At 41.2% G+C, this 22,826-nt stretch overlaps 1 protein-coding gene across 49 annotated transcripts in view; it reads left to right on the top strand.

Annotated features, from left to right (window-relative positions):
* The window catches only part of PTPRD (protein tyrosine phosphatase receptor type D), a 521,758-nt gene that overhangs the window by 208,013 nt on the left and 290,919 nt on the right, over positions 1 to 22,826 (top strand). For all 49 annotated transcript variants that reach the window (XM_040357869.1, XM_040357852.1, XM_040358160.1 and 46 more), the window contains exon 4: positions 8,231 to 8,372. In XM_040357869.1, the coding sequence (XP_040213803.1) occupies positions 8,231 to 8,372 (142 nt within the window). The remainder of the gene's footprint in view (positions 1 to 8,230; positions 8,373 to 22,826) is intronic.

The raw sequence follows: 22,826 nt of genomic DNA, 5'->3' as shown, positions 1-22,826 counted from the left end.
ATAGCTGCCAGTGTGAGCCAATACATTTTAGAGCAGATGCTAAAACAATGTTAAAATATATTTATTTTTGTCAGAGTATGGCAGCAGAGTACACATTTCTAAATACATATTGTTTTTTTGTTTTTTTTTTACGGAAACCAACCTATGCTTTGAGTTGGCTCTTTATCATTATCTAGTTGCTTTATATGTTTTGTATAGTTATGCAGGATTTCATCTAAATGACAACCAGGGTTGATTTACAAAAGGAATATTTTGCAAAGTAAATGTTGAACTGTTTTTAATATCACCTGCACATGCTTAAGCCTAGTACACACTAGAAGTTTTTTGGGTTTAATCCAGTAGGCTGAACAAAAAAAATAGTCCAATGTTAGTACATCAATTTCCCTTGCTTTGCTATTGTGTTCTGACAGGGGGACTGCCAGAACACTCTGGTCGGATTCTGTTTGGCCTTTTTCAATCATGTGGCCCTTTAGGCATTAAAAGTAAACATAGCTTCTCCTTAGGTACTCAAACATTTGGTATGGACAAAATCTTAATTTAACAGGATTTTACAGTTTTTTTTTTTATAAACTATGTTAATATTTATTGTTTGCATTTTTTTAATATGTTTAGAACTATTTTTTTTTTAAATACATTTTTGTAGTTGTTTTTCAGACAAATAATGCTATATTTGCTGATTCCTCTTTTATTGAATTGTATTGCAACTGTATTGTTTAATTTCATTTTGTAAAGTGCTGCACAAACTGTTGGGGCTTTATAGACATAAATCCTGTATTAAAATAATTAAAAATATAAAATAAATAATAATATATAGGTCTTTCATTGGGGTGTACTATAACCCCTTGGCACCAGCTGTACACAAATATGCAGCCTCTTGGCACCTGGTCCTTAGCACCGAGAGGCCGCAAATTGCAGCCAATACACCTGTCCTGAAAGTGTGCGCAATGCGCAATCCCAACACAGTTACCGCCACCTAACCGAAAGCTCCCAATCGCTCCCTGCAATTGGAAGTTTTCGAATCACGCGACCACCGCGATCCTAAGCCCTGTTCCACCTCCCGGCATCATAAACCTCTTAAAGGGCAGGGAGGCACCGGCGCTAAGAGGGTAACCAGCATGTTGAATGGAATGTGAACAGAGCTGAGAGCTGCAACTCCTTCCCCTGTCACCATTTTAACTCTTATGCCCCGTACACACGATCGGATTTCCCGTCGGAAGAAACTCAGACAGGTTTTTCCGACGGAATTCCGTTCAAGCTGTCTTGCATACACACTGACACGCCAAATTCCGACTGTCAAAAACGCGGTGACGTACAACACTACGACGAGCCTAGAATAATGAAGTTTAATGCTTCTGAGCATGCGTGAAATTGTTTCTGAGCATGCATGTTTTTTCTCTATCGGAATTCCATACAGACGATCGTGTGTGGGCTCCAGAGCATTTTTCATGATGTAAAAAATGGGCATTAAAAATTTAGAACATGCTCTAAATTTTCGCCTCGTTTTTAACGTTGTAAAAAATGGTCATGTGTGGGCTTTAACGACGTGAAAAAAACACGCATGCTCAGAAGCAAGTTATGAGACGGGAGCACTCGTTCTGGTAAAATTACTGTTCGTAATGGAGATAGCACATTCATCACGCTGTAACAGACTGAAAAGCGCAAATCGTCTCTCACCAAAAGTTTTACTAACACAAAATCAGCAAAAGCAGCCCCAAGGGTGGCGCCATCCGAATGGTACTTCCCCTTTATAGTGCCATCGTACGTGTTGTACTACACCACACTTTGCTAGAGCATTTTTGTTTCACGATTGTGTGTATGCAAGGCTGGCTTAACAATAATGGGGTTGAAAAAAACTTCGTTTTTTCTAGACCATTAAAAACGGTTTTGTGTACGCGGCATTACAAGAACAGAATATTGGGGGAAAAACTCCCCAGTGGGATCACAGTCAGAAAAAAAACCTTAATCAACATTGTAATTCTTCCCCTTTCTCATCAAAATAGGAAATTAAAATGTTGGCTGGAGTTTGACTATTTAGAAAGGTCCTTGAGCAAAAGCCATAGCAGACAGGAATAGGACAATACACAATTCTGTTGCATGCATATAAAATAACTATAGGTATCTACGCAATGGACTTTGTTTATCAAAATGTCTAAAAAAGAACTAAATGCCCATGGCAATCAGAGTCTTTGTTACGACCCTGATTCTGAGAACACTCTGTCTCAAGTTTAGACTCCAGCTGTAGAGGCCTATCAGAATTAACCACCAGCTCACTCTCACTGAACTATAAGAGTATGGGGTCTATATCATCATATCCTCTGATTGGAGCAAAACATGTAGTAATAGTTTAATACTTGTTAAACTATGTTGTTACCTTTATCTAGAGAAATAACAAGGATAAGTCTTTAGTAGGTGCTTTCTGAATATATAGGTAGTGAATTTGAGTCATAGAGAAAATTAGCACTCTTGATATAACATATAGAAAGAAGTCCCAATATGATTAGAGCAAGTATCTCAACAGTTAATATGCATTTCTGAGAGAGTGAGAAGGAGATAGCCCAGAGTATGGGTAGCAACACTATCTGTGTGGCAAAATAGTCTTTAAACACAAGCAGTTTAAGAGGTAGTGTGGACCAGGTCTGTTTGCACAGGAGTAGATGGTAATCCCAATATGCAGTAATATGCTCTATATACTTATGCAGTTTAAGAGGTAGTGTGGACCAGGTCTGTTTGCATAGGGGTAGATGGTAATCCCAATATGCAGTAATATGCTCTATATACTTATGCAGTTTAAGAGGTAGTGTGGACCAGGTCTATTTGCTCAGGAGTAGATGGTAATCCCAATATGCAGTAATATGCTCTATATACTTATGCAGTTTAAGAGGTAGTGTGTACCAGGTCTGTTTGCACAGGAGTAGATGGTAATCCCAATATGCAGTAATATGCTCTATATACTTATGCAGTTTAAGAGGTAGTGTGGACCAGGTCTGTTTGCACAGGAGTAGATGGTAATCCTAACATGCAGTAATATGCTCTATATACTTGCGGTTAGGAGGTAGTCTAGACTGGGAAAGTTAGCACAGGTGTAGAGCTGGTGATCCTTCTATCCAGTATAGTAATGAGATCTGGATGCAAGTGTCCCACAAGTGAACTTCAAGATTGCTATGGGTTGGTGGAGGGTCTCCAGGTGGCGGCAGGGTCCAACAGGAATATTCCAACAACCTGCCGCCAGTGCTGGAGGTTTAAATAGCCCGGTCTCCCATGCACGCCGAACGCCACACACTGGAACGCACTTCCGCGTTCCAGCGTGGAGCGCAGACGTCCGCGTACCGGAAGTGACGCGGATGTCTTCGTGAATGGAGCGCAGCTGTCATAGTAGGTAAAGCTGCGCTCCTTGTACACAAATTAACGCTAATAGCGTTACAGTCTTCTGCTCGTCCTTGCCTGTTGCCCTTGAGGAAAAGGAATTGGAAATCTTATTGGTTGCTTCACAGAACTGCAAAGCTGGTTATGAGCTTGTCAAAGTAAAGAACTTAATTTGAGAACAATCTTTTGATTCTCATGTGCCTCTTACTTGGGTTGCTGGTGACAATTTTGCTCAAAAATCTCAACATTTCTTATTTATGAATTAATACTTTTAGAGGTTTACAAATTTTCATATATCTTTCAAGTGAAAGCTAATTAAAGCACATTTCTTGATGACGAGGTAGTATAAAATGTACTAGGGTTTCAAAAAATACTGGGACCCCCTGCCATGTACTATATGACACCGCTGTGCGCATGCTCACAGTCATCAATCAGAAGGAAGGATCTGCTTTATCGCACAGACTTCTTGTAGTAAGTAGGTAGATTGATGAAAAAAATCTTGTTTATTGCATATTAGGTTAGCGCTAAACAGCCTGAATGTCACAGTGGCAATGTATACATTTAGAATTTACCTTTTTCATGTTTGGTCAGTTTACTTTGTATACATATCCATATCACTATCTATCTATCTATCTATCTATCTATCTATCTATCTATCTATCTATCTATCTATCTATCTATCTATCTATCTATCTATTCCCCTTCCAAATAAGGGGGTTAAAGCGAAGCTCCAGCCTGGATGAATTTGTTTTTAAAGTCAACAGCTACAAATACTTTAGCTGCTGTCTTTTAATATAAGGACACTTATCGGTCCAGGGAGCCCGCAATGGCGGTACAGGCGTCGACATCCTTACCAAGGGAAACAGGAAGTGAAGCCTTGTGGCTTCACAGCCTGTTTCCACTGTGCATGCGCGAGTCGTGTGGCGGTTTCTGAATGGTCCCGTCGTCTTCTGGGACACACACAGGTCCCAGAAGGTGAAGGGGAAGGAGGAGGGCCAAAAACAAAAAAACACAGAAGTGACATTCAGCGCTGTGGCCCTGTGGGATGTAAGTCCCAAAGAAAATACAAGAAAAAGGCATGAAAAAAATAAATAATTAAAACATTTACAAAAATGAGGGGGGGTGGTTTTGGCTTCTAAGGAGTTACATTTTTGCCTGGAACTCCTCTTTAAATGCTTAATTGTCTGAAATAATTAAGAATACATATTTATGTTGGTAAATAACTTTCAAGCTCATGCTTTTAAAGTCAACTAGTGCTTTTCTACCTGATTTCTAAGGATAGCCTTCAGGAGAAAGATTAAAACCCATCTCTTCTGAGGTCAAAGGGTTTTACCCACGGAATGGTTACAGCGCCCAGAGGCGATTCAGTTTGCATGTGTTGCGCTATATAAGTTTTTCACTCACTCACTCACTCATACATTCACACAGGCAATTTTGCCCAATGTTAATAGCCACGTCAGGATTTAGCTGGTTCCTGCTGCTGTTTTTGCCACTAAGGGCATCCAGCAGAATGTTTGTAGCTGTGTGAACAGCCACAGATAGCTGCGGCTGCCGCCTGTCAGCAAAGTGCACTGGTTCGGCGGCTACAGGTGATAAAAACAGTTGTAGTAATCAGCAGTTTCCTGCTGCTGCCATTCGCACTAGACCAAATTGTCCTGGTCAGTTGACAAAAATCAAGATTTTTTTTTAGGAGAGCATGGGTTTAACTTTATAGAAAAATATACCAAATTAAAATTAAACTACTCAGTGATGTATTATATTTTGGAATCTGTTTTTGCCTTTTATTGTAAATCATGCGCAAACAGGTATAAATACTGTATATCAATAAATAAATGAATCATTAAGAAAAATAGTGAAAGTGTAGGATAAAAACACTCATGCTTGGGTGGTCCTGTTTGTTTCAAGTTTTGGCATCAGGGTAAACAACACTGGCTAGGTCAGGAAGCAGTCAGGAATAACATTGTAGCAAATGTAATAAACTTGACTCTCTGGGGCAGACAGGTTATAATTCACAAGGACAGGTTCAAATGCACATGCTTCTTATAATATAAGCAAGGACCACATAGCCACAACAAGTGGTATAGAACCAACAGGTGGGTGTCATAACTAAGTTGACAGACAGATGGCCAACAAGGGGAGAGAATGTAAAGTGGTGCCACCTATTAATCAAGGCTCTCTCATTTTATGGCTGTCCTAAAAATAACTCTCATCAGTCGCCAAGAATTGTAACCTGGTCTTGTTTTTTCATTCAGTGTGTCAGCGGTGCTAGACAGGTTAAGTCCACAAGTGTGTGTATATGCAAACAGCACTGCAAATGCCATCATTAGATGAAGTAATGCAAATGTGCAGTGTTCTATTGTATTGTATGATTATGTACCTAGAGATACAGAACCCCAAAGGCCTATTTTATTGGGGCAGAATGGTTAGTTTGCTACAGTTTTCAGAATTCTGCATCTTAGCTTGTTAATGCTAATTTAATGGGTTTATTACAAGCATAATGCACATAAACCTTATAATGTGTGTTATGGAAATGCACTGTATATGTGTCTTGTGGTGCACTGCCTCGATGCATGTATACAGCACAGCAATCCACTGTAGTGCACCTCTGTGCTATAGCACACCACAATACAAAGAAGCAAGCGCTTTGTGATTTTTTTTTTTCATGCATTGAGGTGTATTTTTATCCAATTCTAAATGTATGAGCTTGCTAAACACAGTGGGCTTCATCACAGGTTGAAGCACCCTTCGTTTTGGTATCACTAGACCATAACAATTTAGTTTGCTATTTTATTTTTCTTAATTCACCACTTTGAGATTCTGCTTTTTATGCATTCTGTTTTGCATTTATACAGTCAAGTGGTAAAATCAGAATTGAATTTCCTTTCGCTAGTCATCCCAGGGTTATCACTCCTGTAGACAGTTATGAATGTATCTGTAGCGCTACCCCCGCAGGAGCCGCTGGTTATAGATAGGGATGGCGTGTTACCTCTATGAGCGTCTAGGGGTAGATAGTTGAGAGCAGCAATAATGGAATGTCCAATCAGCAGGTGTCTTTCTTGTGCTTTTATTACTGCCAAACACGGCAAAAGTAAACTTGAGGTAGGTAGGTAAAGATGGGTGAGGAGGAAAATTTTGCAGATTCAGGCCTATTAATGAACGGAAACAATCCTGCTTCCAGCGACACTTTAAATTCGTCGCCACTCCAGCTGGAGTGGGTATAGAGTACCTGGACAGGCCTCTCACACCGACCTGGCAGCCAGGGTATCACTCGGAGCACTGAGGAGAAAGAAACAAGTCTCTGCCACAGACCTGGTGCAAATGAATATGGGAAGAACCTCTGCCACAGGCCCTTCCCCCGAACGTAGAATTATGAAGTAAATCTTCCTCAGTGAATTTGATGCCTGAATCTCCCTCAGGTAGCTCTTATTTGGTCACCGACTGACAGGTTGCTGACATCCAACCTCTCAGTGTCTGGTCATCTTGATCCCCGGTGGATCGTCTAGGCCCTTTTGGATTGCCTGCCTCTCTGGCTCTCCTCAGACTGACTCCCCACTGAACAGCACAACTCGCTTGGCATCTCCTCTGTAGATTGTGGGGACCCAGCCGACTGCTAGGGTCCTGCCATAGCTTCAGTTGCTCCGGGCCGATAGGGTCCCGGAACCAAGGACAACGCATAGCACGTGCGCCCTGGCCTGGTAGGCCATATTGCCGTTGCCCGAGATGTGTGGTCACCCTGAAGGTGGGTGCCACACCTGGAACAGAACAAAACGAACCACCACCCCGCCAAAATGGCGTTCGCCTCTAAGGTATCCTCCCCCAGCATGCCCCGCAAGGGAAAACCCCTCCTGATTGGCTGCTGGCAAGAGGCACTCCCACCTAAGCTCCACCGGCGCCACCTGTCGCCCCGGGGTGGCAAAGCACCTCAGGAACACAGAATGAACCAACAGTAAAGCCCAGCTGAACAAAGGCTTAATTTACAGAAATTACCTGGATGAGAGCTAACTAACTCTCTCATCCCCCTCTAAATTTAGGATAGCACCTGGACTGAAAGAACACAGGCGCTACATATCTATTACATATTAGTTGGAAACAATGATTTTTGAAACCATATTGCAGGGGGTAAATGAGGTCCCCTGAACTCCATATTTTCTACAATGAATAAACCCTGAAATGGTTCTTGAGTATCATTATCTGGATCAAGATGAGATTAGGAACTCTCTCTCCTTTAGGTTCTTCTGTATTATATATGAGACATTCAGGTTGGGCAATACATCAACACTGAGACAAACACACATTACATATACATACAGGACCCAAACACACTTAGAATCCATGTTACACTTCAAACATTAAATTGCTAATCTAATGAGATTTAGGAATACATAACAGAGAAATTATGCCTCCCTTATATGTGTTATAAAGTTGAAACTACTGCCCTCAGTGAATTTCCTTGTTTCCGTCACTTCATTTCTGCTCCACTATTCATTCTGATTGAAGTGGAGTTTGAGAAAGTTATGAAAATATCCCTTAATATACAGTAGTTATACAATATATTCATTAAAACATGGTGAACATGCTTACGGAGGGGTAGAGCACAGATTTGACCTGGTCCAAATAGCAGGTTGAGGAGAAGGAGAAGAGAAGCCTCTTTTTTCATGCTGCCATCCATGAGTTGGGTGAGTACCACTTTCATGATTTCTAAGGGAGAAAGGCTTTAAAGCCAAAGAAGAATAAGGTAAGGACATTCATGTTGGGTGTATAGCTGACATCATAAAATTTCAATTTTTGCTTTAATCATTCTTCAGTATTTGTCACAGTGATTGGAAGTATCAACAACACCTGTGACAGCTTTGCTTTCTTTCCACAGGTAATAGAGTTTGATGATGGATCTGGTTCCGTCCTAAGAATACAGCCTTTACGAACACCAAGAGATGAGGCAATATATGAATGTGTTGCTTCCAATAGTGTTGGAGAAGTTAGTGTAACAACGCGGCTCATAGTGTTACGGGGTAAGAAAAAAAAATATTCTAGAACTGTTGCTGTACACATTTTAAAAGTATTTTCAGAATTTGTGATAAATATTTCTATAAAATAACTTAAAATATGTAAACTTTATTGGCAGACTAATAGGAATACTATTGAAAGCATTAGAAGGCAGAATAAATATGTCCATATTATAGCCATTTTTAGTCAAATTTTGGAAAACAAGATTGGTAAGAAATGTTATTTCCAGAAATAAATCCTAGAAATAATGGATTAAGATATTTTGATACTGGTAGTCATGGACCATATAAAGCTGGCTCAAGTAAACTCTTAAAATGTGTGTATTTTTTGTTCCATGTGTTTGGAGTCTTTAAAATGATTACAGTACCTTTAACTCTAAACAGTAACATTGCCTTCTTGAAGTGACCCTGTTGCTATAATAAATATCTTTAAACCCCAGGAATATCCGGGCCAGGGGTCCTGGACCCCCATTGTGGGTCTCCCACAGCTCTCATTGGTCCCTCACTCTGACTTCCGCTCATTACAGGTCACATCAGTTGCATGGAGATTAGCATGGGTAGTCATTGAGAGATGGTGGGGACCTAGGGGATTAACACACCTCGGAAGTATCATATTCTCTTCAGAATTTTGCACAAGATTTGTCAGAATTGGAGTGTTCATTAATGCCGGCAGCATGAAAGGGAGTATTTGACAACTTGTTTTACATGTATGGCTTTTTGGTTTCAGAAGAAAAGGCCAGAAATCAAGCTTTTATGGACTACTTTACCAACTATAAATAAGTCTGTGAATACAATAAGATACATTATTTACAACTGTGTAGCCTGTGTGCATTTGTTGTGAGCCTTCCTGTGCTGCTGGTACTATAATGGGCAGCCATGTCCTAACTATTTTAAAGCCAGCCAAAGGCAGACCTACTCATAGGAGGAAACTTTAATAGGCATCTGTGAATCTAGAGCAGTTGCTTTGTGACACAGCTTTACCTTTGAATGCTAACAAAGATTTGGATCCTATGCCAACTTTGGGGTTGCATATCTAGCTTCTTTTTTTTTTTTATATATACAGGTAGGACACTAAAAATCAATGAATATAGTTAGCATTATATAGATCAGGGATATGCAATTAGCGTACCTCCAGCTGTTGCAAAACTACAAGTCCCATCATGCCTCTGCCTATGGGTGTTACGCTTGTGGCTATCAGAGTCATGCTATGTCTTGCTATGCGTCATGGGACTTGTAGTTCTTCAACAGCTGGAGGTCAGCTAATTGAATATATCTGATACAGATGTTTAATTATTTTTTTGCTTATTCTTGAAGTGTTACTAAAGTGTTACTAAAACCCACAACAGTAAAATCAGTCTGTATATGCAGTAAAGTCAGATCAAAGTTGCACCAAAAGTCGCATCCAAAGTTGCACCAAAAATCTCTCAATGCTAATGGGAATCGAGCCTTAAAAGAGTTGTAGAGTCTCAAGGTTCTTCACCTTAATGCATTCTATGCATTAAGTTAAAAAACTCTTTGTGCTGCAGCTGCCCCCCAGAGCCCCCCTTTTTCTTACCTGAACCCAATCGTTCCAGCAATGAGCATTCGCCCAGCATCTTCAGTGCAGTAAAGCATGCTTGTTATACTCACTGTGGAACCTAAGGGGTTAATCCTGTGCATTGTGTAAAAAGGCTGTTTGACCCTATCTTCTCTGTTCCTTCTTCCACAGTCCCCAAACCATTAACTGATAGAACAAAGGCTAAGGGACAAGCTGCACATTCTCAGTTTACTATATATTGCTAGAACGCTTTTTTTTCTTGGAAGAGTGCATGTGATCAGCACAGGTCCAATCAACACTGTCCAGACAGAGGGCCAGGGGTCTTATGGGACAGTAAGAGCAAAATGAAAACTCCTCCTACACGCTTTAACCAGACACTGATAGAAGTCACAAGACTTCTCTAACTTCTGGTGAGAAAAGGTATTTAGCAGTTTATATTTACTAAGACTATTGCATTCCTATGTTCTGTGTACTTTGGGGGACCAGATATAGTGAATGCAGAGTCCTGTGTAGTAACACTTTAAAGCGGAGCTTCGCCATAAAAAATATATTAAAAGCCAGCAGCTACAACTACTTTGAAGACTAGGACATTTACCTGTCCTGGAGTCAAGTGATGTCGGCAGCAGAATACGAGCAACCGCCCGTCTCCCGGCTGTTCCCACCGCCATCCTCAGTGAGGGAATCAGGAAGTGAAGCATTGCGGCTTCACTGCCTGGTTTCCTACTGTGCATGCGCGAGTCGCACTGCGCGTCTTCACTGGTCCCCGCTGTGTTTTGGGAGCCAAGTGTTTTTCAGAACACATCGGGGGGGGGGGAGTGACGCACTGCCCGCAGGTCCCCGCAGAATATTTTCCCGGAAGTGGGTGCAAATACCTGACAGGTATCTGCACCCCCCTCCCCCCTGAAAGGTGCCTGATGTGACACCAGAGAGGGGGAGGGTTCCGGTGTGCGGAAGTTCCACTTTAGGGTGAAGCTCCGCTTTAAGTCCAGTTAGGTGACAGTAACAGGGCTATAATAGCATAGCCTGAAGAAATGTGGATACTTTATAGTGCCAGGCTTTGAAAGTGGTGCCTTTCTTTGATGGCATTTTAAGTCTGTGATCTTTAATCACTGCATTTAGGGCGCCAATTGATGTTAATAGTCATTGATCAGTCAGTGGTATGGCTTTGAACAGTACGTGATACCATGATACTGCATCCATTTATGTAATGTACTTGGCATCCAACATTGCACTTTAGAAGAAGAATTGCCATTGTACCATTTTTCCTATGTGCCCATATTTATATGAATGGTACAGAGTGAGAACCTAAAAGACAAAAAAAAAAAGTATATTCCTTAAAAAAAAATGGAATAATGTAACTCTTCCATTTTTGTTTCATGAAATCCATTTTATGAAACAACTTAAGCAAACGGTTGTGTTGCCAATTTGTAACCTCTGACCAGAATTACCATGTTTATTACAGTACCATTTTTATTAATGTTGCTTTTTTGAAGATGAACACAGTTATGCCTGCTGTGAAAATAGCAGTTTGCTGTTTATGCTATAGAGTGATCTCTGCTGGTGAGCCCGGCTTCAAACATAAAGAGCACAGCTGAGTGACAATAACACAAAGACGTTTCTTCTCTGTTATAAATGACTGCAATAACGAAAAAAGAATTCAAAAATAGAAATCCTACCAGGTTTGCAGTGCCTTTTCCTTGAAATAATCCATAAATGACTGAGTTTTACTTTTTATTAAGATGAAATAATTGAACAGACTTTTCCTATCCAAACAATGCTGAATGACACAATACTGTAAAAAGCTCAAACTAGAGACACTAAAAATGAATAGCAGTAAGGAAAGCTGGAAAAGCCATAGCATCCCAGTTTCTGGGGCACTACAAGTCCCAGTATGCCAAGCTACCCAGAGGTTTTGTAATTACAGCCTGAACCAATAGGTATGTTGGTTACCTCAGCCTTAGTAATTGTATGTTAACTACAACTACACAATAGCAACATTGTAAATGGTAACATTTCACAAATTGCATTGAGTTTGTAAACATTTGCAGACATTTTTTTTGTTTGTTTATAAAGTAGAACTATAGGCAGAACTTTTTATTTTAAAAATAAATACAATTATTTTGGATAGAGTGGAAGGAGGTTTATAACCCCTGTTAGATTTTTTTTTCGCCACCTGTGTCCAATTACGTAGATATTACTTCACTTCCTGCCCCATAGCAAAACAGGACATGAGAGGAAATCCCTGAAAATTAAGGGAATTTCTTGGAGACACCCCAGGTCACCAGAACTAGTGTCCCTGTTCGAAGATTTCTATTACTTTTCTGCGCATAACCCAAAATATGGGATTTTCTTTTACTTTTAAAGATAATGGCAAACAGGACAAATAGAGAGAGTGAATCTCCTCAATGAGGGGCACATAAATTGACAGGTGTTCTAATCCCTCTCCATTCTATCCAAAACTAAAATGTCTTACCTTTAGTTTTACTTTCATATTCTGGGTTCATTAAAGGTTTTATACCTTTTGATAGATTGACAGATTTTAACTTACTTAAAGGGGAGTTCCAGCCTTTTTAGGTTTATTAAAAGTCAGCCGCTACAAAAAGTGTAGCAGCTGACTTTTAATAAACAGACACTTACCTGCTCCACGGTCCAGCGATGCGTCACTCATCTCCCCCATCTCCGCCGGTGCCTCCATTCACACTGTGGGCACCTGGTCATGACAGCTTTCGGCTTCACGGCCGGGCACTCACTGCGCATGTGCGAGTCGCCCTGCGCTCTAGGAGTGGACAGGCGATCTTCTGGGACCTGTCACGTGTCCCAGGAGATCGCCTAGAGGGAGGCCCCGCCTAGGGAGCCCGTAGGTGGAAGAAGGAAGTGGGACAGGAAGTCCCACTCCTCCCGAAGCCCCCACTCCCCCCCCAAGAAAATTCCATGCCAAATGTGGCATGTAAGGGGGTTGAACTCCGCTTTAAATTTTTACTTATTTCAAACTCATCTGGTGGTTTTAAATATTAGTTGTTGACAAGTTATATAGTAGTGAACTTATAACATTTGAAATCCTTAGGAATGGTTAAAAGTGTCAGTAGTAGGTTTATTTGCACTGAAGATATTCAAACTGGGGCTATACATATTTCTGTATGCTCAACTACCATCTGTTTTAATACTCTTCACATACTGTAGTGCAAACTCACACAGAGGTGTCATGAAGAATAGCAGAGGCAGTCTAGGTTAAAGGAGAAGTCTAGCCAAAGCTTGTTTGGTCACTGGTCACTGCCAGAAGTTTTTTCACTTTTTTTTAAAAATAACAAACATGTTATACTTACCTGCTATGTGTAAGGGTTTTGCGCAGAGCGGCACCAATCCTCCTTTTCTGGACCTGCTCTGTGCAAGGGTTTTGCGCAGAGCAGCCCCAATCCTCCTTTTCTTTTATTGGGTGCCCCCACGGAGAGCTGCTTTCCATGGGGGCACCCGAGTCCTGCTGCTGCGTCTATTGACACAGACAGCAGGACTTGGCCCCACCCCTTCTCCTGTGTGCCTATCATCTCCAGTCTCGGGTCCTCATTGGATAGATTGATAACAGCAGGAGCATGACTCCTGCTGCTATCAATCTTTCCAATGAGGACCCAAGACTGGAGATGCTGGGCTTGTGCTTATCGCTGGAACGATTGAGTTCAGGTAAGAAAAAGGGGGGGGGGCTCTGGGGGGCAGCTGCTGCACAAATCGTTTTTTCATCTTAATGCATAGAATGCATTAAGGTGAAAAACCTTGAGACTTTACAACTCTTTTAAGGCTCCATTCACATTAGCATTGAGAGTTTTTTAGTGAAAATTTGGATGTGACTTTTGGTGTAACTTTGATCAGACTTTATATTCTCTGCAACAAAGTCACATTGAATTTCACACCAAAGTAGTACCTTTTCAAAATTGATGCAACTTAAAACCGCACCGATCTGAAAGGGTGGCATTGCAAACAACAGGCTGTGACTTTTCGTGCGACTTGACATGTCAAAAAGTTGCACGACAAGTCTCACAGGTATGAATGGGTCCTAAACATTTTCTGTTTTCCATTGTGAATAAAATATGGGTTTATGAGATTTGCATGTCATTGCATTCTGTTTTATGTAGATTTTACAGAGGGTTTTTGGAATTGGGGTTGTATCCAAATCTATGAGATCCAAGATGTGGCAGGGTGGTCCTTGCTTTGTTCCATTGTAGGCACCAGTCTGGTCCCCACTCCAACACACTAACTTGACATATTTTGTCTATCAAACTGATAAAGGTCAGCTTTGATCATAAGAATCTTGAAGATAAATATGTGTAATATACTGTATAGAAAAAAATTATCTTTTTGTTCACTCCAACCAGTTACCTTTCTTTAGACCCCTTTCACACTGGGGCGCTTTGCAGGCGCTATAATGCTAAAAATAGCTGGGCTCTCACTTGGAGCTGTACGCTAGCAGGACGGTAAAAAAAAGTCCTACTAGCAGCATCTTTGGAGTAGTGTGTTTACCGCTGATCCACTGCTCCTGCCCATTGAAATCAATGGGCACCACGGCTATACCGCTGGCAAAGCGTCTCTGTGGAGGCGCTTTGTGGTGGTTTTAACGCTTTCTCGGCCGCTAGCGAGGGTAAAAGCACCCTGCTAGTTGCCGAATAGCGCCAAAAAAGGGGCCTTAGAGAACTAGGGTGTTGGGTCAATATCCAGTTGGTCACTGAATACCAAAAGGACATATGAGAGCCTCACTTTTGTTGGCCATACAGTATAGTTTCCTGCACAACTCAAAGCTTCTTCAACCCTCGTCTAAGCAAAGTCATTGGGCTAGATCAACGTAGCATGGCGCATTGTTGCGTCGTAAGGGCGCGCAATTCAAATGGATGTGATGGGGGCGTGTTTTTTGTTTATACGTCTTGACCCGACGTAAATGACATTTTTTTTGAACGGCGCATGCGCCGTCCGTGGGGGTATCCCAGTGCGCATGCTCGAAATTAACCCACAACAAGCCAATGCTTACGACGTGAACGTCATTCTACGCAAAGCCCTATTCGCGAACGACTTACGCAAACAACATAAAATTTTCAAAATTTGACGTGGGAACGACGTCCATACGCCTCATATAGCAGGGGTAACTATACGCCGAAAATAGCCTTACGGAAACGACGTAAAAAAATGCGCCGACCAGACGTACGTTCGTGGATCGCCGTATCTAGCTAATTTGCATCTCAACGCGGAAATCAACAGAAACGCCACCTAGCAGCCAGGGTAAATATGCACCTTAGATCCGACGGCGTACTAAGACGTACGCCAGTCAGATCTAGCCCAGCTTCAGGCGTATCTTGTTTTGTGGATACAAGACAAAGATACGCCGGAGCAAACTAGAAGTTATGCGGCAAATCAATAGATACGCCAGCGTAACTTCTTTGAGGATCTGGCCCAGAGTGTTCAGTAAAGATATTTGCTTGCAGCAAATCAAAATGTCATAGTATACTTCAGCTGCTTGTGTAAATATGGAAAATATGTTATGTTACTATTTAACCATTTGCTTTTTCCCAGATTACTGTTTGGCAGGGGCTTTGGCAGAATTAAATGCTCGATAATTTAGAGCCATAAAATTGAAATTTCCAGGAAGACTCTGCCAACATGCCTTAACCTCTGTAGTCCTACTGGGAAAAGATTAATTCAGCCCTTTTGCCCATCAAATTATTGGCTTCTTAAGTAAAGTTGTTAATAGGTTTAAATTAGCTCATTGTGCAACTTATTAGTGCTTCAATTAAACAAAAATAGTAAGCATGCTGTGTAATTGCTTGAAATCCATCCATCAAACGTGTACGCAGAATAATATTTCGAAAACGTCCCCGCTTTATGTGCTTGCACACTATGTCGCTTAGGCATGAGATGTTTGGTAATTAGCATAGCCTGCATCTTCTGCAATTACCTTGTCCCATGCTTTGCCACTAACATGGGTTGTATGCAAGGCTTAACCTTTTCACTGCCTCATCAGCTTGTTGCTAACCTAGCAAAAAGAATTCAAATGGAAAAAAAAAAATCTATTTTCTGTTTTTTGAGTCCTGTAATGCAACACATGCATATGTAGTTTATTGTCTGCATTTTAATGATTATATCATTTTAAAATATACCTAATGTTTTGTTGGAAGGTGATATTATTTTTCTGCTCTAAAACATTACTCAGAGATTCGATTTTGCAGCTTGTTTTGTGTGAAAGAGAGCTATTATTGCTATTTTGCTAGAAAAAAAAAATCAGCAGGATTAAAGCAATTTTATCTCACAACATTCTGTGGCTACTATGGGGTAATGTACGTACTATGTTTGATCTTTTTCGTGTATAGGTATTGGTGGCACAATGTTAAGTGTTACTACTTATGCTTCACTAAGGCTACATAAATCACCTCACTTCAATCTGTGACAAACCCTTGTAGCTAAAGAACAATCAATATTGCCTCAGTCACACATTAATGGATTTACCTCTCACTAGGTTAATCACATATATCAATAATATTGCACAGATCCACATGTAAATAAGGTGTTTAAATAAACATATACAAGATGTAGTGTATAGTCAACATTAGAGCTAGAAGAGAATTTGCAGTGTGAATTATGTATAGGCTTATTTAGTAAGGCAAAGAACTATGTAATGAGTAGCAGCTACCAATTACAATTAACTTTTTTTGGTCTGGCTTCAGTAAGCTGAAATCGAATTGGTTCACATGGGTTATTGCAAATAAATCATTTGAGTTACTTTATTAGATAAGCCAAAAATGTAAAAACACAAAAGAAAGTCTATTTTGGTTTGGCTGGAATTCAGCAGTTACAAATATTGCATGAATTTTCACAAAATGCTTATTATTTCAGTACATTTCTGCAATAATCTCACAGGGAACAATATATCCCTAAGTGACGGTAGTCCCTGAGGCAGCCCAACACCACCTAATATTCATACACATTGGAACCCCAGCTCCCTCAAACATACTTATTTTTTTTTCATACAAACCCTTTCCCAGTATCTTTTGGTTGGCTATGCAAAGTACCATTCCTCTACCTCGTCTCCCTGTAGTAATGGTCCCTATGCTGAAAAAGATAGAACTCATTGAGACATAAGCACCATTCTCCACATCGTTTTTCTATGTGCCTAGGCCTGTGTGTAGACACACCTCCACCTCTGAGCCATGGTTGAGGTCTGGTTGTGTAAGGCAATATTTGGCTGCCTCTGTCTGAGCAATTATTGACTCCCTCATACAGAAACCAGTTTTAGCCATGATTAAAATATGAAAAAAAGTGGGAATATAATTGTCCATTTGCACCCAGATGGGTATAATTGGCTATTTGCACCCATTATTTACTGCAATTCTTACCTTTTGTTCTAGAAAGAGGGCTGTATTGGAAGCATACAAATCTAAAGTCAATTTCTGCCTTTAGAACCTCTTTAAAGCCTCCTATTCATTACACCTAGGGACTCCCCATCAATGCACATGCTAAATGCTTATTTGGTTGTGGGAGGGGGGACTGGGAATAAGTACAGATACAGATTTCATAATCCTTTAATAAGGGACACTATTGTTCCATCCATTGTCCAGATGTGGCATGTGCTGATTGAGTCACTCAGCTATAGCTTATATTATAGTACAGGGACTTGCTTTTCCTCATTCCTGAGGGTCCCTATAGGGATTCATCATTCAAGCCTATAGAGTGAATGACAGCATTACACTAGATCAGTTAATGTTAGATGCTATCTTCGGTCATAAGGTCCTTTAGGTGACGCCTTTAAGCCTTATTGAGGCTCCACTATTACCTGTTCTTTACTGGTGGGCCTCTAATGCCGCGTACACACGATCGTTTTGTCTGATGAAAACGGTGTGATGGACCGTTTTCATGAGACGAACCAAATGTGTGTGGGCCCCATCGGTTTTTTATCCATCAGTGAAAAAACTAGGAACTTGTTTTAAAATTATCTGATGGTTAAAAAAACGATAAAAAAAAACGATCGTCTGTGGGCACGTCCATCGGTTAAAAATCCATGCATGCTCAGAATCAAGTCGACGCATGCTTGGAAGCATTAAACTTAATTTTTCTCAGCACGTCGTTGTGTTTTACGTCACAGCGTTCTGACACGATCGGTTTTTTAACTGATGGTGTGTAGGCAAGACTGATGAAAGTCAGCTTCATCGGATATCTGATGAAAAAATCCATCAGACCATTTTCATCGGATGAACCGAACGTGTGTCCTAGGCATTAGTGTTTTGTTTGCTGTGCTGTCCACCCATCTGCTAGACTGCTTTTGGACATCCCAGTGTTTAAGAAATACTTCTACCCTGTGTGCCTTAATGAATGATTAGAAAAACAGGATTTTTGACTTATATTTTGACCATAATTTTCCTAATAGGGGACACAGGTATCGTCATTTGTTCTTGGGATCCAATCCTAATATTGGTTTTCATAGAACTTGTTTGGAGCAGTTGTTGCTATACCTGGCTGTCTTACGGCTTTGTTTGCCAGTTTCTCATCTCCTATGGGCCGCAGAATAACCTAATGTCTTACAATTGCAACTACTCTGTGTCCCTTAATGAACTCAAAGCAAAGGATTTTACGGTAGGTCAAAAAAATCCTACAGGCTTCCTCCTCCTTGAACAACTGTTTCCCTGAAGCCACTTCACTTTACTGCCTGGCCAGTTGCAGACAACATATACAATGAATGTCTACAGTATATAACCAGCAGTCCTGCACTGTACAAGACAATGGCAAATGCACATCCAAAATCAGCACTAAACAGCGGAGGAGCTCTGGCTGCCGAGAAAACAAGGGAGTAAATATCCATGCCCCCCCAAGCCATACAAACATTTAAAGTGGTTGTAAAGCCTCAATGATCTTTACCTTAAAGTGATGCTAAAAAAAAATGTAATTTTTAATTAAAAATAATAAACATGTTATACTTACCTGCCCTGTGCAGTGGTTTTGCACAGAGCAGCCCACATCATCCTCTTTTCAGGTCCCTCTTTGGTGCACCTAGCTCCTCCTTCCTGTTGAGTGCCCCCACAGCAAGCTGCTTGCTATGGGGCAGCTGAGCCACAGCTCCCTGTGTCCATCCATACACGGTGCTGCAGCCCTGCCCCCTGTATTTCCTCTTTTTCTGACTGACTTTGGTTAACAGCAGTGGTTGGCGCCGCACTACTGTCTCAGCCAATGGGGAGTGGAGTCCAGGGCAGCCAAGACACTCCTGCAACATCACTGGATCTAGATGGGGCTCAAGTAAGAATTAGAGGGGCTGAGGGGGGCTTCTGCACACAGAAGTTTTTTTTATCTTAAAGCATAGAATGCATTAAGATGAAAAACCTTCTGCCATTACAACCACTTCAATGCATTTTATGCATTAATGTGAAAAAAAAAACTTCTGTGCTGCAGGTGCCCCCCAGCCCCCCCCCCCCCCATTTTTACCTGAGCCTGATTCTATCCAGCGATGTGCACAAGAGCGCCAGCTCTCGCCTCAGCCTCATTCCTCAATGGACATATTCATAGCAGTGGCAGCCATTGGCTTCTACTGCTGTCAATCAAATGCTATCACAAGGGAGTGGTGGGCGGGACAGAGTCACCCAGCCAGTGTGAAAAGATGCAGACTGAATGGCTTGGGAGCGAGCACACACGGGTGTACTCAGAAAAAGTGACCCTGGGGGCACTTGCTGAAGAGGAGGGGCCTGGAGTGTTTGTTATTTTAGTTAAAAAAAATACTTTAACCCTTGCAGTGTGGAGACACCCAACTGCATAGGTACATAGGTATATTTTAAAGCAGCCCACAGTTGGAATTTGAAGTATAACTAAAGGCAAAACATTTTCTTTCATTTAGGCTGGAGTGGAGAAGAATTAGAATACCTGACAGTTTTTTGTTTTGCTGTCTGTGCCTCTGTTAGTGAGATTCATCCTCTCTATTTGTCCTGTTTACTGTTAGCATTAAAAGTGAAAGTAAAAGAAAATTCAAAATTTTGGCCCGTTCAGGTCCGCCTGACAGTTTTTAAGGCAGACCTGAACGGGCACTCCATGCTCCTCTATGGAGCCGCGGATGTCAGTGGTGACATGCCCGCTGACATCCGACCCACTCCGATCCGCCAAAGTGTGACGGAGGAAAAACCTACTTTTCCATCCGTCTGGCAGATTGGATCGGGTGAACACGGACAGATGGTACGTGTTCATCTGATCCCCCCATAGGGGAGAGCGGAGAAAAGACAGGGCGGTCCCTGCACAGTGTGCGGGGACCGCCCTGTCATCTGCCAGCTCAGCGGGGATCAACGGAGCGATCCCCGCTGAGCAAGCAGAGGTTCAAGGGGCGGATCATTACTGATCCGCCCCCGTGTGAAAGGGGCCTTAGGGTGCGTGTTATACACCTGTGCGTGGTATATGCCGATAAATACGGTAGTTGAAAAGTAAGCAATTAGTGTCAAGCAGATATTCCTTTATGTTCTTCATTAAAGAGCATGATGGAAACTGCTGGCTAACTTTGTTCTTCCTATAAGAAACAAAGCAGACTTGTTTACTAAGAATAAAAATAAGAATAATCTTTTTCCCATCTACACTTTTTACTTTCAAATATGTGGCGACCAGTAATAAAGAAGAAAGTAATATGTTTTAAATTAAGCTAGTTTAATGCATGTTTTACTGTTCTTTCTGCTCAGTATTTTGCATAATGATTGTGGACATTTTTATTGTTCAGAAAAATGAGTTATCCAAGAAAAAACAAGTAGCGATGGTGAACAATTGTTATGTTGCTGTAATTTCCCCATTTGTGATAAGTTGGCTTTTTCGCTGACTGGAAGGATAAAGGTTGCAAAGGCACAAATTGGCATGAAATCTTTTTCGATTGGATTCTTCAGCTAAAAGTGTGAATAATGTAAGCCAACAAATCTGATTGGCAGAGTTAATACAAATTTTGTTTTCAGATAAAGGAAGCAAAAGGTAAAAGGCTAACAGCTTATTTTGTGCGTTTAGCAATAAATATGGATTTGTTTGGCCTCAGCTGGCTGGGATTGCTGTGTAATTCATTTTTTTCTTCTTCTATATCCCTACGTTTTCTTTCCCCTTCTGAGTATTTTTAGTGCAAACATCCACTCTTAGTGAGATACAGATGCGTACAAAGCAGGTAAAAAGGGATTTGTGATATTACCCTGCAACCAAATTTCGCTAATGATTTATTGAGTGTAAACATTTCAGCTTAGTCCACCTTAAAGTGGTCCTGTCATTAAGGTTCACAATTTATAAAATCAGTAGGGCATATGCCAGCATTACTGTGTCACTTGATTTTAGGAAAGCAAAAAATGCCTCTCCCCTGTTATAAATACAATTCTGCTGCTTATAAGCTCCCAGCCTAGGCAGTCTAGATCACATGATCTCTGGCTACCAATTATTAGAGACTGCAGATTCTTTTGTTGTCTGCCAGATAAATCCTGCCTAGTCTATTTGCAGTAGGAAAAGAGGATCAACACAACGGAAACAGAGCCTGTATATGAACTGAGTAAACTCGGCTGCCCCTGTGTTTTCAGATAATTACAAACTATACATAGAAACAAGATTAATTTGTTAATGCACATTAATACGATTGTTTACATTAAGCTTATTTCCTTCACATATGCAGCTAAAACAAATGTAAAAGATTGCATTTCTATTTACTGACGTGGCGTTGTACTTAACGTGGGTGTCAAGGATATGTGCAGAAAGATAATCAAGGGTGAAGATTTAAAGCCCTTTTCAAGTAGCAAATTACTGTTAGCATTGATTTACAATAGTCACGTGGCCATTGATACCACAGTTGGGTTGCTTCCTCTCTGGTCAAGAGTATTAGGTGAAGGGCTCAGGTGCAATTGGATTTCGTGACTGGGCAGACGCATTGAATGGCTGACAGCAGAACTTCTAATTCAGCTATGCCTTTTTCACTATTCATGCTCTTCTACAGGAAGTAAGGTAGGGATTAATAGGTGTAAAACTTTTTATACACAGAGGGCTAGATTCAGATAGATCAGCGGATCTTTAGATCCGCGTAATCTATCTTATTTACGATCCGCCAGTGCAATTTTTTGAGGCAAGTGCTGTATTCAAAAAGCACTTACCTCGAAACTTCCGCCGGCGGATCGTAACCCCCCCGGCGGAATTCAAATTTCGCGGCTAGGGGGAGTGTATTATTTAAATCAGGCGCGTCCCCGCGCCGATCGTACTGCGCCTGTGCCGGCGTGATTTTTCCCAGTGCGCATGCTCCAAATGACGTCGCTAGGATTTCGGCGTCATTGGTTTCGGCGTGAACGTAAATTATGTCCATCCGTATTCATGACCGACTTACGCAAACAATGTAAAAATTCAAAACTCGGCGCGGGAACGACGGCCATACTTAACATTGGATACGCCGCATATAGCAGGGGTAAGTATATGCCGGAAAAAGCCGAACGCAAACGGCGTAAAAAAAATGACGGGTGGGCGTTCGTTTCTGAATCGGCCGAAATCGGAATTTGCATATTCGTGGCGTAAAAAACCGAAGCGTTACCTGTCGGATCTAAGGGAGATCTATGCGTAACTGATTCTTATGAATCAGTCGCATAGATCCGACCGTCGGATCTCAGAGATACGACGGTGTATAAGGAGATACGCCGTCGTATCTCTATCTGAATCTCCCCCAGTGAATCTTACAATGATGCCATAAACAGTTGTATGAATGAAAAGATGATGTATTTGTAGAGTGGTTTTAGATTTTGTGTGGAGTTTCACTTTATTCAGTATGGGTGAGTGAGGTGTTATAGGTTCAGGAAGTGGAGTATCTTTCCAAAAACATGTGTCCATCACTGAAAAAAAGCCAGAACCTAGTTTTCATACATTCCTTGTTTGCAGAATTTTGTGTTCTTTAAGGCTGGGTTCACACTAGTGCAAATTAGATGTGGGTT

This window comes from Rana temporaria, chromosome 1 (assembly GCF_905171775.1).
Source record: "Rana temporaria chromosome 1, aRanTem1.1, whole genome shotgun sequence".
Lineage (NCBI taxonomy): Eukaryota > Metazoa > Chordata > Amphibia > Anura > Ranidae > Rana > Rana temporaria.
The sequence above is the reverse complement of the archived record's forward strand: the minus strand, read 5'-3'. Positions and strand labels throughout refer to the sequence as shown.